Source organism: Portunus trituberculatus, chromosome 43, assembly GCF_017591435.1.
Source record: "Portunus trituberculatus isolate SZX2019 chromosome 43, ASM1759143v1, whole genome shotgun sequence".
Taxonomy (NCBI): Eukaryota; Metazoa; Arthropoda; class Malacostraca; order Decapoda; family Portunidae; genus Portunus; species Portunus trituberculatus.
Window position 1 is genome coordinate 25,045,122 of NC_059297.1, and position 19,068 is coordinate 25,064,189.

General features: G+C 38.5%; 1 protein-coding gene across 2 annotated transcripts in view; it reads right to left on the minus strand.

The window, feature by feature from the left end:
* Nucleotides 1-247: 247 nt before the first annotated feature.
* LOC123518384 (sodium-coupled monocarboxylate transporter 1-like) overlaps nucleotides 248-19,068 on the minus strand; it is a 24,301-nt gene continuing 5,480 nt past the window's right edge. The window contains exons 1-9 of one of the 2 annotated variants that reach the window (XM_045279193.1): nucleotides 17,980-18,505; nucleotides 10,163-10,296; nucleotides 9,673-9,861; nucleotides 9,022-9,176; nucleotides 6,695-6,835; nucleotides 5,563-5,781; nucleotides 2,130-2,248; nucleotides 1,345-1,499; nucleotides 248-646 (exon numbers count right to left, since the gene is read on the minus strand). In XM_045279193.1, coding sequence (XP_045135128.1) covers nucleotides 596-646; nucleotides 1,345-1,499; nucleotides 2,130-2,248; nucleotides 5,563-5,781; nucleotides 6,695-6,835; nucleotides 9,022-9,176; nucleotides 9,673-9,861; nucleotides 10,163-10,296; nucleotides 17,980-18,316 — 1,500 coding nt within the window. In that variant the 5' untranslated portion in view covers nucleotides 18,317-18,505 and the 3' untranslated portion in view covers nucleotides 248-595. Of the gene's footprint in view, nucleotides 647-1,344; nucleotides 1,500-2,129; nucleotides 2,249-5,562; nucleotides 5,782-6,694; nucleotides 6,836-9,021; nucleotides 9,177-9,672; nucleotides 9,862-10,162; nucleotides 10,297-17,979; nucleotides 18,506-19,068 lie in introns of those variants that run through there. The other variant, XM_045279194.1, reaches the window with a different exon arrangement.

The window sequence follows — 19,068 nt, forward strand, 5'->3', positions numbered from 1 at the left end:
ACATTACAGCGATTAGAAAGAGACTGAAGACAGTCAGTTACAGGAGAGGAGTTGATGAGACAGTGAACTTTTGATTCCACCCTGTCTAAAAGAGTTATATATAAGTGGGGACCATGCATATACGTGAAACATACTACGACGGATAAAGCCCCTATACAGAGTTAGCAGTTGTGGGGTGAGAAAAACTAGCGAAGATGACTCAGAATGCCTAAATTTCATAGATTATAACTAAAGAACAGACCGGGGGTGTTCGTTGAAGAAGAGGGAGACAGTTGAGTGTCAGTGAAGAAGAAGGGATAGTTATTTGGTAATTTGTGCAATATTTCTAAGTTTACTTTATGGTAAGAAGTTATTCGATCTTCCCAAAAACAGTCACCATAATCTCACTCAGCAGATATCATAAGCACTGTGAATGATACCACTCATTACATACTCTTCCATGCCGAGCGTGGTAGGGACTGTGGTGGAGTATAGAGAAGAGGAGGCCGTGGTGGTGTGGACGAGATCCTCCAGGGTGGTGTTGAAGAAACCCCACAAGTGGCCATGGAAAGCGGCAACTTTTCTGGGTGTCCACTGCCTCTTATGAACTTGCCGATCACCATCCACATATTGTAGGAGAGGGATACCAGAAAGCCAAAAGCGCACCCTGTATTGTAAAGAGGAGTTATTCGTGGCTTGTATATGTGTGTATGGATTGATCTTATAATTCTTTGTACAGTGATAGATCTTATTCAGGTAACAAATAATAATAATGTGTTTTAAAGTGAACTTTATCGTGTGATGTTATAATACTTGGATATGTTACACAAAAATCTCGTTGTGTTTAGAGAGTATGAGGCACATTGTGATGAGTCGTACACCTTTTTTTTTTTCGTTTCTTTACGGCATGATTCAATATGATATGTGACACGAGGCACATGATGTTTTCTGGTGTAACTCGTGTGGTATGGTGCAAGGTTGGTTACCTTGCTGTATCAAGTTGACAGTTACTGTGGAATATGTGATTGATATACTAAACGATGTTGATATGACTGAGATTACAGTAAATGAACCATTATACACTCTACACAATGAAGTCAATTTAGCAGTGAGAAATGTCTTTCAGGTTCCAAACATAAGATGTTATTAATTTTTTTGGAAACAACCTGCAGTCAGAATTAGACTAATGTGGAGAGACAAGGAGGCGTACCATCCTCCAAAAGTCATACGGACTGTTGTGCCAGTATATGTTGCGGTCAATTTTGGAACTTACGCTAAAGATATTTTGAATTTTATGAAGGACTAAGTTAATATATTGTTTTCTAATACTATAGCACATTTATGCTGAAATTTTGGGAAACCTACCTTTTTATCAACCCAAGGAAGCAGGATACCAGCCAGAAACACGCCGGAGAGGGGCCCGGTGATGGCACTGGTTATGCTCACCACAACGTGAAATAGGTTTCCCAGCTTGCCCATAACCATCCCCAGACTGACTGCCATTACGCCGGTGAAAGAGGCTGCGGAACAAGTAACAATAAGTTCATGCTACACAGTATATATTTGATTGAAATTTGTATATTTGATTGAAATTTGTCTCATATCATCAAGCCATCTCCGTGCCCTGAAAATTCTACTTTTCATTTTTATATCAGTAACTAAGTAAAGTATACAGATTGGATTTTATTTTCTTCAAGAAATATCACATTTAAAGAATATACCTAGGATAATATTACGTATAGCGAGTATTAACAAATCAAAGCTCACTCATAGATAGATAGATTGATAGATAATTTATTAGCCAAAGGGAATCATACATATATGGAAATAAAATATAATGGAAATTTACAATTACAAATCGATTAAAAAATTACAACAATAGTGAAGTTGCTATGAGTTCAAAATAAAACTGTGTTGTGTGAAAAATCAATAAAAACACTAACTGTTAAACAGATAAAACAGAACATATGAAAGGCAAAAACACATGTAAAAAAAAAAAACGCGAATTCTTCAAAACTATACATTGTGTTTGGTGTTACTGCGTCGCACTCACAGCGGTGTCGGCACATGACATTCCAGGCACCTTAAACAGTCGAATATTGTGATTCAGTTTATTTGAAAAAAAAAAAAGACGAGTTATAGATACTCACATAAGATCTTGATCACGCAGGTGGCTGAGGACTCACTGAGGCTCGAAAAGTAGGGAAAAGGTTTGAGAAAGTCCTCCCATATGAGGCAGGCCGCAGAGTTTCCCGTGGAGGAAAGTGTGCTGAGGGAGAGAGGAGAGGAATCACCACCGCAGAAGGAGAAGGCAAGGATACTTCGAAGATTACAAAGGTTGAGATAAAAAGGAAATTGCCAATACAGATGTAAGAGGTAACTAAAAAAGTAGAATATAGTCAAATTAGTACATGGGATATCTTGATACAAATATGAGTGATGCTTCTACTGATAGTGTGAAGTGTAGCATATATAATTTATTCTATGCAGGATACATATTCTCGTAATCGAATGTAGAAAAAAAATATTTTGTATGTGTTTTGGAGAAGTTTTTATTTTAATTCATCTTGATAGCACCACTGCTGTCTCTTTTGTCTCTAAAGCTGAACTCTTCTCTCAAACCTTTGCTAACAACTCCACCTTGGATGATTCTGAGTTTAATCCTCATGCCTAAAATTAAAGTTCTTCGTAATGATGTTTTCCATGCCCTTGCTGGCCTAAACCCTCGGAAGGCTTATGGACCTGATGGGGTCCCTCCTATTGTTCTCAAAAACTGTGCTTCAGTGCTTGCACCTTGCCTGGCCAAACTCTTTCAACTATGTCTATCGACTTCTACCTTTCCTTCTTGCTGGAAGTTCGCCTACATTCAGCCTGTTCCAAAAAAATGGTGACCGTTCTATTTCCTCAAACTACCGTCCTATAGCCTTAATTCTATGCTTGTCTAAAGTTTTTGAATCTATCCTCAATAGGAAGATTCTAAAACATCTGTCACTTCATAGTCTTCTGTCTGCTCTTCAGTATGGTTTCCGTCAAGGTTGCTGGTGATCTTCTGGCTTTTCTTGGTCATCCTCTTTAAGAGATTTCGGTGAAACTTTTGCTGTCGCGTTAGACATATCAAAAGCTTTTGATAGAGTCTGGCACAAAGCTTTGATTTCAAGACTGCACTCCTACGGTTTCTATCCTTCCCATTGCAACTTTATTTCAAGTTTCCTTTCTGACCGTTCTATTGCAGCCGTGGTAGACGAAAACTGTTTTTCTTCTAAATCTATTAGATAGGGTGGAATCAAAAGCTTTTCGTCTCATGAACTTCCATCCTCTGACTGACTGTCTTCAGCCTCTTTCTCACCGCCGAAATGTTGCATCTCTTTCTATCTTTTATCGCTATTTTCATACTAACTGCTCAACTGATCTTGCTAACTGCATGCCTCCCATCCTCCTGCGGCCTCCCTGCACAAGGCTTTTTCTTCCTCTCATCCTTTTTCTTTCCAACTCTCTAATGCAAGAGTTAATTAACCAGTATTCTCAATCATTCGTATCTTTCTCTGGTAAACTCTGGAACTCCCTGTCTGCTTTTGTATTTCCATCTTCCTACGACTTAACTTCATTTAAGAGGGAGGTCTGAAGACATTTGTCCCTGAATTTTGGATAACACGTGAATCTTAAGGGAACTGGCGTAACAGTGGGCCTTTTTTCCATATTTTGTTGCCCTTGGCCAATTATCCCTCCTGCATAAAAGAAAAAGTATGCAAAGCGCATGGAGAAGGTCACGGTCCTCTGCAAAGACTTGCACCTCATGCCACGAGAAAGCACATTTTTCTCAGTGTCATGGCACACAGGACGTTCCTCGCAAATTTATGTAATGGAATAGAAAAGGGAAGAAATAAATTAGCATGCACTATAATTGTATTGCCATTTGATAAGTACAAGAATCCACATTGTTCTAATATTATTTCTTAGAGAAACTCCTCGAAAAAGTGTTGGACTTGTATTTGAAAGCTTCAGTGATTGATCCCCTAACGTGAGAGTTGCTATAACCTTATCAGAAGAATGGCTTTCTCTTTACCATGGTGTTATATGTGCTACGTACGTGCATTTAAGGAAAAGATCATCAGTTTTCATGTTGCATGTGTTTATAACAGTATTTCAATACAAACACAAAAAAGTATGTAGCTAAACATATAGTGAAACTCAAACAACTCTAGTGAATATATATTGTACTAATGGCAATAAGAAAAGGAAACTGTACCTGAATTTTCTTAGCTTAGTGAGTCACAGCAGACAGTAAGCCGGCTATCCGCGGGTTTGATTAAAAATACCACTTGAAAAGAGATACATAAGTGGAAAGGGCTTTACGTCGTTACTTCCCGTCACTATCTGTAGTAATCGTTTTTCCTCGTTAATTATTCAGCTGACACCCTACTCAGTAATGGCAACACTTCATGTTCAGACATCACTTGAGCATTCTAAATGAATCTGTGATTTGCATAATCCAATAAAGAATGATCATAACTATACTTCATAATGTTTAGCGGTAAAAGGGACTGGAAATTTACATAAGGACCATGTACAAAGTTACACCACGATCTCCCTGATGCCACTTTTATTTTGTTTAAATTTGTGTGACATTCAAAAGGTCTTAGTGAATATGTATCAAGGAAAATTAATATTTATTGTCCTATAGGTATAGGAAATATATAACAAAAAAATTGTCCTTTATATGGGCATTTAACTAATCCATTTGTGAATTTTCATGCCAGACACGGAAAAAAAATATGATCACAGGCATTTTCTCTTTGTATCCAGAATGGACGGACTATTTTGTTTCATGGAATCACAAAATATGAAGTTCTGGAGAAAAGTAGAAGACAATGGCAGGACTGAACTCATCCAGTCGGGAAAATTTCCACACTACAGTTTGAGGCGGACGAAACAGTATCCATGGAATATAATCTTGCGACTTTAACAAGTGATTTATTTAATGAACTCCAATCAGAAAAGCAGGCTGGTGTCTCCGTTACCTTATTCCAAAAAGGAACACTTGGTCTAGAAAAAAATATATATGAGAATTGTAACAAATATTAAACATTATTTATTTTTCATCTTGTAGCTGAAGCTCCTCATGTTTGTATGAAATGAAATCATGTGACTTATTCTGAGAGAGAGAGAGAGAGAGAGAGAGAGAGAGAGAGAGAGAGAGAGAGAGAGAGAGAGAGATTATAGGCAGATTTTTCTCTCAGTTTTCACTTCCTACCATTCTCTTTACAAAGACTAACATGAACTTCCTATGGGTACACTATCAACACACCTATGCATATGTTTACTACACTCTGGATTGGTACTGACGATTTGATTGCTTTACTATACAATATACGTTCATTTTTGGTGATTTTTCCATCATCTCTATATATGTATACTCAGAAATAATTGCGAGCCAATTAAAAGTGACACGCTGACAAATCTCAAACACTATAAGTACACACATGGGATGATGATGCACAGTCATATTTTATTTTGGCATGTGCTTTTGATACCTTGTCTCAGCCATTATCTGAACACCACACTGAACACAGCCTCTCTCCTTACCTAAGCACCCCGCCGTACACAGACGCCACGAAGAGACCTGCCATTCCGGGAATGTGTCCTAGTTTGTCGGTTACCAGGAAGGGAATGATCTGATCTGGTTTGCTGATCTTCTCTGAGGTGTAAGGGTCGCACGTATTGTAGACGGCGTAGGCGACCAGGCCGGAGAAGAAGAAGAGGCACCAGAGACACCACAGTCCAAACAGGAAGAACCAAGACAATCTGACCAAAGGGAGATGTTCATATAAATCTTTTCCTTTTCCTCCTCCTCCTCCTCCTCCTCCTCCTCCTCCTCCTCCTCCTCCTCCTCCTCCTCCTCCTCCTCCTCCTCCTCCTCCTCCTCCTTCTAGTTAGAGTAGAATAGTTACCCAAACAGTCTAGTAAGGACTTCAAGGTCTGTTGCTGTTTGGACTTCCTTTGTATTCCTCCTCCTCCTCCTCCTCCTCCTCCTCCTCCTCCTCCTCCTCCTCCTCCTCCTCCTCCTTTTTTTTTTTCTTCTTATATATATTCGCGTTACATCACAAAGATGAACATGTGCAGATTTTGTTATGAAACAGATTAATCTTGTTTTTTCTACCTAGAATTTCCCGCAATGTGAGGATAAAGAAAATTCACTGCATTTTTAGGAAAATATTTTGGAAAGGAAGTAAAAAAATTTCATTTAGTGTTCCTTTAATCATTTAATTATTTACTTTAGCTATATCTAATGTGAGCTTTTTTTTTCAGTACGTACATCAGATCGCATCACTGCATGCATCCTGTGGTGAGTAAAAACAGTCATATTTTTTTTCTCATTTCACAGTGAATTTTCATTTGCTATCACTCTCAAATGCTAATGATACACTTCTGACTGGCTAAACGGCAGTCAGCTGCGTCCCCTTCCTGGACAGTGGGACGGAACGGACTGAGGCTAACGGTCGCATGATCGTGAGCCACGAGCATCCTTGTGGTCTTTTGAAAATACACCTTAATGGTGATCCTGGTCCAAGGTGAAAAATGTTGGCTAAGAGAGAGCTTTTAAGATCTAGCAGCGGAAAGTTAAGATCCTTTGAACATCCTGCTCCAGTACTATATATATGTATTTATGCACATAAAGGTCGGAATCAGAATGTTAAACATGAGATCAAGAACTTACCCTTTTGAAATTTCCAATGTTCTCACGGAAGCAAAACGTTGGAAGGTTGTCTGATTCAGACCGATTACATTTATGATGAAGAAAAATCCCAAGGTGAAGGTGGACCAGAAGGTGTGGCGGACGTAAGGGCTGGGGTCCATGCTGAGGAGGAGAGGAGGTGGTGGGTAGGAGCATTGCTTACTCGTTACACGCACATCTTTTGTGCGTCTTGTCTTTCATTGCAATAAATTAATACTAAAACTAATAAATTAGAAAATCTAGTTAAAGAACAATATTGATATTCAAGGAGACAGTAGTGAATATGTGTTGATAGTGTTAGTACTGTTATTGATGTTGCTGCTGCTGCTGTCATTATTATTATTTTTTTATTATTATTATTATTATTATTAATTATTATTATTAGCATTATTATTGTTATTATTATTATTATTGTTTTTATTTTTATTAGTTGTTATAGATGTCATTTAATATTATTATTGTTATTGTTATAGATATAATTATTGTTATTATTACTATTTTATTATTAAAGTTATTATAATAATAATAATTATTATTATTATTGTTTTAATTATTATTATTATTATTATCAATATTATCGTCGTATTCATCATCATCATCATCATCATTATACAACCCTTTCTTCTTCTTCGTCTTCTTCTTCTTATTATTATTATTAATATTTTTTTTATTATTATTAATATTATTATTATTATTATTATTATTATTATTATTATCATTATTACTGTTATTATGATTATGATTATTATTATTATTATTGTTGTTGTTGTTGTTGTTGTTGTTGTTGTTGTTTCTCCCTAATGTAACAAGCAGAGCAGTATGGCGAAGCCAATGCAGTAGAGCATGGAGTAGAACATCCAAACGCTCAGGCGGCCAGTCGTGAACAATTTATTCATATAAGGCATCCCCTCACAAAACTTTCGGTGCCGACGTGTCAACGGATCTGACGTCAGGTGGTGTGTCAAAGTGATAAATGAATGCAATTTCACACATACCTTTTTGACATAAACCAAATTAACACAAATGCATTACAACCTATGTGTAGCAAACAATTAATATAACCTATACAATAGTAATATTGATCCCCTTTTTCCGTTTTCCTCACATCACCGGCAATCCCATTTTCTCATACAAAGTACATATACCTGGCGCCAACAGTTGTTGTTGATGTTACTGCTGCTGCTGCTGCTGCTACTGCTGCTCTCAGTATTTTCATTATTATAATTTTATTGTTGTTTTTGTTGTTTTATAATATTGTGTATGTTATGTTATGAGAAATTGTTCGCACGTTTCTTACGATCTCTTCCTACTTACTTTTTCAATAAATCACTGATAGAGATTGTCTTAAGATCATTACAACAGATCACCTTTATCTAGAAACGACCCATCGTTGCGGCTACAATCGCGGTAGGGCTGAGTTGACAGGATGTGTGTGTACATCAGCAGAATGTGACCTCGAGGAGTTTTACTGCTATTTATCATCTGTTCCGCTCAACTGATCAGATCAGATGCGGGGAAGATGATGGCTCTGTTATGGTACAACACTGGTAAATCAGCGCTGCTAGTGACCCTTGTTACGGAGAGATCAAGGATTGTATGACGAACCCTCGAGAGAGGATTTCTCTCTCCCCTTCTCGAGGCACAGGACCCAAGATGAATTTTTATTTAATCTTGGGAGAACTCTGTGTGTAGAAATAATTGCCAATACGTAATGTAAAAATTCTTACGTTATACCTCTGATATTCAGAGTTTGTTGTATGTTAACATTTTATTATTTCTTATTGAGTATTTTTTTCATGTCAGCTCTTTAAGGGATTATGTTTGGGATACAATCTCCAGTTCGATTTTTTTTTTTTTTTTTTTAGTGGGTACAATGATTTAATAGACATGGTTGTTGTAGCTGTCACTTAGATGTTCTTTAAAAAGCTATCTTGTCTTGTGGTAGTTAAAATGCGTGCTTTTATTTCGTAAACATTGCTCTCCAGTGTGTTTATTCATCAAACGTTTGGATTTATTTCGCCTGAGCTCTTTCTTTTAAATGTTATTAACAGAATTTAACTATTTTATCATTTTTAGGAGGATTGTTTTTATTTAATTAACTAATTTCTTGTATGTATCATATACTCACCATTGTCGTTATGGTCAATAATTAACTGTGTGTGTGTGTGTGTGTGTGTGTGTGTGTGTGTGTGTGTGTGTGTGTGTGTGTTATTGCAATGTTTATATAATCTTTGCATTCAGGAAATATTAATGAATGATGTAACACGGGTAGTGCCGCCTACCAAAGTCTCCAGTGCCTTGCCACTTACTTGAAAAACTCAAGTCTTCCGCCACGCTCCGCTATCGTCCACACCTCCCTGACGCCTCCTAAGTCAATGCAGCACATCACCACCACGGCGAACACGCCCCCGAACATGAGCAACGTCTGGAGCACGTCAGTGTACACCACCGCCTTGACTCCGCCCTGAAGAGTGGTAATATGTGTCAATTGGCAGCGATGAAATGATGAAGTGTAAGATAATTCAGAAGGAACAGACTCAAGCTTTGTGCAAGACGAAACACTGTGACACGAAGAACAAAGGCAAATTGAAACTGAATATCCGAAGGTGTAACTTATTGATATCTGTTACTGTCTCATGTATACAGAGAAAACTAACACACTGTCTAGTTGATTTCGATATTTCCTGCGCTTTATAAATAGTATTGTCAGATTAACTCAGGTGAAAAGCATTTTAGCTGAAATCTGAAATTGTCAATGTTATAATGGGGCACATCAGTGATCAGCGATCATTGATCATTTTTATGGCAACAAAATGATGTAGTCTATGGTTTAGTCAAGCATATGATCTTGATATATTATATGTACATCTTGATATCTTTCCGAATGACCTAGAATTTCTATCCAAAGAAGAGATGGAAGCAATTTCTAGTTTCCTGTCCCCAGCATGCTTGACACTCACGATGGTGATGTAGAAGGTGACGATGGCGCCCATGATAATCATGGAGTTCAAAGTGGAGAGGCTGGTGACAGTGGAGAGGGCCAGCGAGGGAGCGTACAGGCACAATCCCACGTATACAGAAAACGTCAGCAGAGTCACCAGGGTGGCCAACTTTCGTAAGACGACGCTCTTGTAACGCAGCTCAATGTACTGTGAAGTACAGAAAGTCAACACATACTGCTTTATTGATATAGCAGCAGCTTTTATAATTACTACGTGTTACGTGCATTGTAATGCAAGAGTTTGTAATATCATAAAATAGTTTTTGCATATAGTTTGTAATTTTAGGAATAAGAATAAACTTTAAGTATGTTGAATATAAACTGAAGTACATTATGATCGTTCTATGTTTTCAAACCTCCCTGATGTTCCCCAATTCCTTTAACACGTTTACAGTTACAGAAAGTATGAATAATTGCAATGGTGCGCTGATTTATATCAGTATTCTCACCTCATTAAGAGAAACCAGATTGAGGTTATAGAAAACTGGAATTAGGATCTTGTTAATGATGACTGTAGCCGGTATGGCGCCCAACAGGGAGATGGTGATCTGCGTGCCGTGCAAATAGATCTCGGTTGGGTTACCTGTGAACATAAAGTAAGAGTGAGTGGCTGCCACCCACACTCTTATGTGTGGAAGAAGATGAAACAACAACTGCAATACTGTGAACTATAAAAAGATTCATACACAGAATGAATAAATGTTATCATTGTCTTGACTTAGATCTGGCCTGTTTTTCTGTAAAATAATTTTGGAAGCTGTTCGGAAAAACTAACTTTTGTAGCGTTGCTATGTAAAGTGTACGGTATTGTACTAGAAGTTGTATCTTGTTACTGGATAGACGTGGCAGGGAAACACTGGGGTAACAATTGCTGTCGTATATTGATGTAATTAAGCAATACAAAGAATAAAGACAGGTGTCTGCAACACGTACGCCCACTAAACCAGGACGGATAGAGCTATGAGTGTTCATTCCCATGCGGGAGTGGAGGAAATAGGAGAAGTATTGAGTATTGAGTGTGTTGTGTGCCCTAAAGTCAATTTATTAAAGTGTGCCCTTGAATCCTTTTACCATAGTATGCCCTTAAACTCATACATTTTCTCCCATACACACCCAACGTACATGCTCAATTTTTCCTCTATTTTCAGCCACTACTAAAGTCATTTCACTTTTCACAAATCTACATCTATCTACTACCTTGCTTTACTTTCTTTCACTGAACTATCACACACATTCATTTCTCCTTTATTTTCTCTTACACCTACATATCATAGACAAACACATACACGCACACCAATACTATTTATCTCTGTTGCTTTTCCTTAAGTGAATCCGCAACGCTTAGTTAGCTGGATAGATTTGGGCTAGCAGGCAAAGTGAACATCACCGACGAAGCCCAGACACCGTGCTGATAACACATGTCCTGCGCTCTGTTCTTCTGCCACCTTTGTGTGGAATTTTTTGTACGCCCAACAGGCGTAGGTATTAGTCAAATAAAGTTAGGTTTCCCATTGTCCCGTGCTTTTAAAAGCTTTGCTTTTTCACTGTCCTCACCTTAGCGGCAACAGAAGGTGTCTGTTGCCAGATTGTCAGATTGTCTATCCTCTCACACCTACGAAGGATCTGCCTCAGTGAGCGTGCTTTTGGGGTGAATTAACACCGTCCGGCCCCCCTAGAGTGATTTGGCAGGACAATCTGACGCTAGGAAACTCCTCCCTGACTTCCTCCCACTAGTGTCCCGCTCCCTCCTGCAGGAGGGGAGCGGGAGCAGAGCCCACTGTCCCAAACTTTGCCACGGGAGGCGTAAACTCGGATTACAACACAGACTTTACGTTGGATGAACTCCTCTTTGCCCTGAAATCCAGTAAAGGCTCCAGTCCTGGTCCAGACAATATTTCATACGTTATGTTACAACATCTCGGCTACAATTCCCTTTCTAAATTATTAACACTACAATACTATCTGGACCTCCCACATTTTCCCTCAGTCCTGGCATTTCGCTCACACCATCCCAATTCCTAAAAAGACTGGACGCCTTACGGACCCCAGTGCGTTTCGTCCTATTGCGCTCACGAGCTGTCTATGTAAGGTCATGGAACGTATGGTAAAGCGAAGGCTACTTTTTGTTTTAGAAGCGAAGGGTCTGTTAGGTGATCAGCAGTCGGGTTTTCGGAAGTACCGAAGCACGATGGATCACCTAACACACCTGGAGCATTGCATTTCAGAGGCTTTTGCCAAAAAGAATTCATGATAGGGGTGTTTCTAGACATCCACAAAGCCTTCGACATGACATGGCGACACGGTATCCTCATGAAACTCTACGCTCATGGCTTCAGAGGTAACTTGCCCATTTTTGTTTATAATTTTCTTCAGGACAGAACATTCTCTGTCAAGCTTCCTGGTAACGTAATCTCGGACGTTTTCGTCCAGGAGAACGGGGTGCCGCAGGGTAGTGTTCTTAGTCCCATTTTATTTTGTATAATGATTAATGATATTCTGTAAACAACTCCCGTCCCCAGGAATCTTAAATAAGGCACTAGAGCAAGTTGAATCGTTGCGCACATAGATGCAACATCCAGCTTTGGAGCGCAAATAAGGATAAAGTAGAAGGGAATAGAAAAGGGGTAACTGTCATTTGCCTCAGACAGCTATGTTTCGGTGAGAAAAAGAAGATGGGGTTTAACAGAGGAGAGGTGGTGTTCTATATACTGAAAATTATATCTAAGACCGCAAATGTTGCAGAAGTTAATGAAGAAAAAATTGAGGGAGGTGTGTAGCCATTTTTGGTCGACACCAAAATAGAAGTCTGACTTGTGAAGCTGTGAACATTTATGGTTCCCTCCCTCGAAGGAGACTCCGAGACTGGATTTGGAGTCGCCCTTTTTTTTTTTTTTTTTTTTTTTTTTTTTACTTACTTAAAGGGTGTGTGTAGGATAAGCTCGTAGTTTCATGTGAAGGGGAGAGTTGTTTTTAGAGGGCAGGCTCTGACTGCCCCCTTGAGTTGTGAGACACAGAGGAAACGTTTAGCGATTTCACTGTTAGTTTTGATGGTGAGTTCACAGCATCTCGTGAACTGATGCAGACCAAAACTGGGCAGATCAGGACCGGTCCAGATCAGAACTGGCGCTATTCGATCTCACTGAAGTGTGAATTGCTCAAACACTTTGCTTTTATAAACATAAACCTAATCTTAGTAGTCAAGAAACATCCATCCAACTAACTGTAATTCCATACCTTCATGCCAACGTCATTTTTTTTTTTTTTTTTTTTTTTTTGGCTCTTTGGTTTTTATTTTCTCTTAACTAATGTTTATTTTTTTTTACAGTTTTTATTACTTTTTATAAAAAAAAACGTTTTTACAATGTTCAAATGACTAAGGAATAAAAATTTAGTTTTACTAGAATTGTGTGGATCAATCAGGTTTGATAGACCTGTGTCGATGCCAGGACTAGGGTACATAAGAGGCGTTTTTGTTGTCCAGAACTTCTTTGTCCCGGAAGATCTTTGGAGAGTAAATCCGTTTCCCTCACTTTCTGCACGTGTTTCAGTGGCTGAAGATGGGATCACATTTATCCCGAAACGTCACACGTGCTTCAATAGAAATGGTGATTTTATTGCGGCTTTTCTTCAACATCTACGTCTTACTGTTTGGCAGATCTACACTCAACCAAATATATATATATATATATATATATATATATATATATATATATATATATATATATATATATATATATATATATATATTCATTGGTGTTAGTTTTATATCCATTAATTTAATTTTCTTCTCTCAATTAAAAAATGGAGTAATGATATAATGATATGATAATAATAATAATAATAATAATAATAATAATAATAATAATATGATAAATATATTTGAGGTAATCAGTGATCTACATCAAGTACTCTGTAATATTTTCTTTATATAATATGTATTATATTTATTCCTAAATTTGAAATATCGCTGAGTCTAGAGGCGAATTCCCTAATTAACTTGTTTTGGGTCATGCCACATGCTTTCAGGGTACGGTATGTGTAGGACAAGATATAGAGAGGAAAGTCGAAAAAAAAAAATTAAACGTAATTTTAGTTTCTTACACGACAAGACATACATGCAATATAGAATGATTATATCCAATGATAATAACAAATAATAATAATAATAATAATAATGTAATAATAATAATATTATTATTATTAATAATAATAATAATAATAATAATAATAATAATAATAATAATAATAATAAAAATAATAATAATAATAATAATAATAATAATAACATCGATGATGATAATGATAATAATTATAATAGTAGTAATAATAATCATGATGATGATGACAATAATAATAATAATAATAATAATAATTATAATAATAATAATGATAACAATGATAATGACGATAGAATAAAATAAATAAATATTTATTTCAAAAAGCTTCCTGAATGTTTGGCTGTCTACACATATGTCTGTATGGTTCTATCACTATTATCAGTGAACCGCTGTGTTCTGGTACTGTACAAGTGTTTGCGTCTCCCGGAATCAAACCGTGGTCCATGCCCCTTCTTCCTGTCCTTTTTGTTGTTAAACAAACTTTTGAGGGTTGTAGACCATGAGATCTTATGTCTTTAACTCAAACGCGTTTGTAATTAACAGTGTCGCCGTGCCTAACATCATGAAATGACAAGACACTAATTGTCATCGCCTTGCAAGTATGTCTTTCTCAGCCAACACACAACACCGTTCAAACACTCTACATGCACACAATTTATCTTGCACGTCTAGCACTTTTGTAGATATTAACTTATACAATGTCACTTCATAACCAAACCTAACTTCATGCAATGCTCAATATTAATCTGGAAATGCACGCTGACGATAAATTGTAATTCCTCACCCTGCTCATCTACATGTGTAGGTACTTGACCAAAGATAACAGGAAAAAAATATCTGACTCACAAAATAGATACTGAAAGATGATAATCATGCATTAAATACCAGACTTGACACATTTACATTGAAGCCAAACGAAAATAATAGTTGACATGGTTCTGACAATTGATAGTTTGAAGAAATGGAATGCTAACCTAGATGCAGTGTAATGAAGAAATTTTATTTATGTGGCCTGGAACACATGTAAAGGCAGACGACGGGAAGAAATGACCGAAATTGGGCATAGCCTTTTTCCTGCTGAAGCATCGTAGGTGGTGATGATAATCATTAAGTAATTCTTCTTAAATTGATATTAGTCCAAATTAACCTCTGTTTCCGCCTATCTTTGTCTGGTAATATATATATATATATATATATATATATATATATATATATATATATATATATATATATATATATATATTTAATTATTTGTTTATTTATCATTTATATATATATATATATATATATATATATATATATATATATATTTTTTTTTTTTTTTTTTTTTTAGGACAATAGGAAGGGTCCCATCAGGGTTTAGGCGAGCAATTGCATGGAGAACATCATTACGAAAAATCTTAATTGAAGGCATGAAATAGTCAGAGAGAGGAGGAGGGGGAGGGACAAGTTCAAAATTCAAGTTGGAATTATTAGCGAAGGTGAGGGAAGAGTTTAGCTTTAGAGACAGATGTGATCACAGTGATGCCATCAGGGTGAAATGTAGGAAGGAAAGAAAAAGAAGTAAAGTTATCGGAGATGTTTTTGGCCAGATGCCAGAAGTCTCGATGGAAGTTGGAGTTTGAAGGATTTTGACATCTTCTATCTATAAAAGAGTGTTTGGCAAGTTGGAGAAATGACTTGGCATGATTCTGAGCAGAAATATAAACTGCATGAGATTCAGGAGATGGAAGACTCAAGTATCTTTTGTGGGCACTCTCCCTATAGGCTGTGTTAAACCAAGATTTAGAAGGTTTAGGTTGAGAAAAAAGAAAAAGAAAAATGTACGCCTCCATGCCAGACACTATCATCTCCGTTATCGTTCAGCACACAGAAATGGGTCTTTTGACACGGAAACAGTAATCATTCCAGGGAAAATCAAAATTATACGTCCTCAGTTCTCTTCAACTGGTAGAAGCAAAAGGTCAGATGCACCTCCGCCTTGGTGGATCATGAAGAGGGATTGAAGAGATAGGACAAGATACATAAATGGGATTGTGATTGGAGGAGCCCAACGGAGAAGATCGAGTAACAGCATTAGAATTAGAGGTAAGAAAATGTCAAGAATGTTGGGCTTATCTCCAAGACTGTCAGGAATATAAGTAATATGTTGCATCAGTTGCTTTAGGACTCTAGGTCATGGAGGATAGCAAAGTTGAAGGCTAGTTCACCAGAATGGTCAGTGAAGGGAGAGAAAAGCCATAGTTGGTAGTGAACATTGAAATCTCCAATAATGGAGATCTCTGCGAAAGGATAGAGAGACAGAATGTGCTCCACTTTAGAAGTTAGATAGTCAAAAAATATACTATAGTAAAAAGAGTTAGACAGCACAAATGAATTTAGTTAGATATTGATTGTTGAGTCGAAGGCAGGTAGTGGAAAACTTGGGAGATTCAAGAGCGTGGGCACGAGAACAAATCAAGTCGTTGCGCACATAGACACAACTTCCAGCTTAGGAACGAAAATGAGGATAGAGAAAATATGAGGAAACAGCAAAGGGCTATTGTCAGTTACCTCAGACGCATGTGTTTCCGTGGAGAAAAGAAGATGGCGTTTATCAAAGGACAGGTGGTGTTCTGCTGATCAAAAATTATCATTATTATTATTATTTTATTATTATTATTATTTTATTATGTTATGACCTATAGCGCCTCTAGATTTACTTGAAGAGTATGTATGGGAAGCGCTGTTCATTTTCCACCCATTAGTGGCGTAAACAATTTTTTTTGTAGTGGTACCCATATTAAAGCCCGTGTTATCACCCAAACGCTTCTTTGGTGTAACCACCTAGAACCTGGGTATCATGGTGACATGTAGGTAACTTTAAACCACTCGACAAATGGCAAAGTTTCAAGGCGGTACATGGTGGGATTCGAAGCTATGCGTGGACGTCTGTCCGATCCCACGCTCACCACCTTATCCATTACGCCCTTAGATCTAAGACCGCGAATATTGCAACAGTTCATGATGAAAAAGTTTAGGGGATGTCAAGACATTTATGGTCGATACCGAGAGAGCGGTTCGACCTGGAGACATTTATGGTCCCCTCTCCAGAAGGGGATTTCGAGGCTACACACACACACACACACACACACACACACACACACACACACACACACACACACACACACACACACACACACACACACACACACACACACACACACACACACACACACACACACACACACACACGGTAGCTCAGTGGTTAGAGCGCTGGCTTCACAAGCCAGAGGACCGAGGTTCGATTCCCCAGCCGGGTGGATATATTTGGGTGTCTCCTTTGACGTGTAGCCCCTGTTCACCTAGCAGTGAGCAGGTACGGGACGTAAATCGAGGAGTTGTGACCTTGTTGTCCCGGTGTGTGGTGTGTGCCTGGTCTCAGACCTATCTGAAGATCGGAAATAATGAGCTCTGAGCTCGTTCCGTAGGGTAACGTCTGGCTGTCTCTTTAGAGACTGCAGCAGATCAAACAGTGAAACACACACAAACACACACACACACACACACACACACACACACACACACACACACACACACACACACACACACACACACACACATGGGTTTGACGAATGCCGTTACTATACAACATACCAAACCATCATCTTCCTTATTAATGGTAGGCAGTTTACGGGAACAGTAAATAAACGAACTGTTCCCAGACCCTTCGGTCCACATCTCTTGGTCTCCTATGAGGTGAAGGGAATACAGTGGAAGTTTTTTTTGAACTCCACGACAATAATATAAATAAAGACATGTTGCATATCACCCATACGAAGTGTCAAGGATAGGGCTGAAAAGTTTCCATCCAATTGGGATCTTGGTTAACAGAAGCGCTCCATGGGACATATTTCAGACAGTAATGGTATCAACTGATTCACACCATGTCTTCCATGTGGAGTATCTCAAATGCGGCGACATAATAATGATAATGACTCTCTCTCTCTCTCTCTCTCTCTCTCTCTCTCTCTCTCTCTCTCTCTCTCTCTCTCTCTCTCTCTCTCTCTCTCTCTCTCTCTCTCTCTCTCTCTCTCTCTCTCTCTCTCTCTCTTCTCCGTCTATACGTACCGGCCTTTGTGGTTATTCGTGTTGGTATTCTTGCTTACCTAGAATGGAGATGGCTGAAATTATACCGCCCAAAAGGGAGATGGCGACTGCTACTGGTGGCATATTCTTTCCTCCAAGGAGGAATTCTTGAGTGGTGGTTTTTCTCCTGCTCCTGACGGCGCTGACCACACCTATGCCCACTGACCCCACCAGCAACAGCGAGAACACTGCCCAGTCCGCGGGGTTGAACTTATGCTCCGAGGCATAACCCGTGGTGGAGGCTTCTGTGGCTCCGTAACTCTCCGAGGCATAACCCGTGGTGGAGGCTTCTGTGGCTCCGTAACTCTCCGTTGTCGCCTCCGTCTGGTGGCCTAAGCTGAAGGGTGTTCTTACCATTTTCAGTGATTTCCTTGCCTGCAGACACCGTCAAGTGACTACCAACGCACACTGGTTAGAATGTTAGTCTTTCTCTGGGGAGCGGGAGCAGTGAAGGTGGTAGTGTCCTTGCACCACTGGACGTCAAACTGAGGTATTCTTATTTATATACCACCGATTAATGATAATATGGATCCATCATTCTTACCGTTCTCTATTTTATATACTCCATTGCACGAATTGCAAAACCCCGCGCAAATCACCATGGTACCACCGTAATGTAGCACAACGCAATCTACATTCTAGTTGTTTCTCCGTCATTCTTGATATTTTCCATAGCAGGCAGACAGATTTATATGCTCAGGAATATGTGATGTTGCCATATGAAAGATGGATGCTTGCCTGTGTGTGTGTGTGTGTGTCCCCCTCTCTCTCGTATCAACCTTGCTCTCAAATGAATGATAACACGGTGCACACACACTCCAGATCGTGGCTCGAATGAACATGCATATGTTTTCTCTCTCCCAGACTTTCTTCCCTCCTATATTTATTGCTCCTCTCCTCTCCTTTTTCTTTTTTCCATCTTTCTTGTTCATTTGATTTTTTTACGTATATTTTTCTGCCTCGCAATTATTGTTATTTTCCCACATTCTCATCCTCCTTCCCCTCTCTTCCTCCTCCTGTGTCTCCATTCCTCACTCTCAGTCCAGTCACGCTTGGCCTCACTCCCACATGTAGTGAAGGGCAAATCTATTGGGTCTTTGGTTTTTATT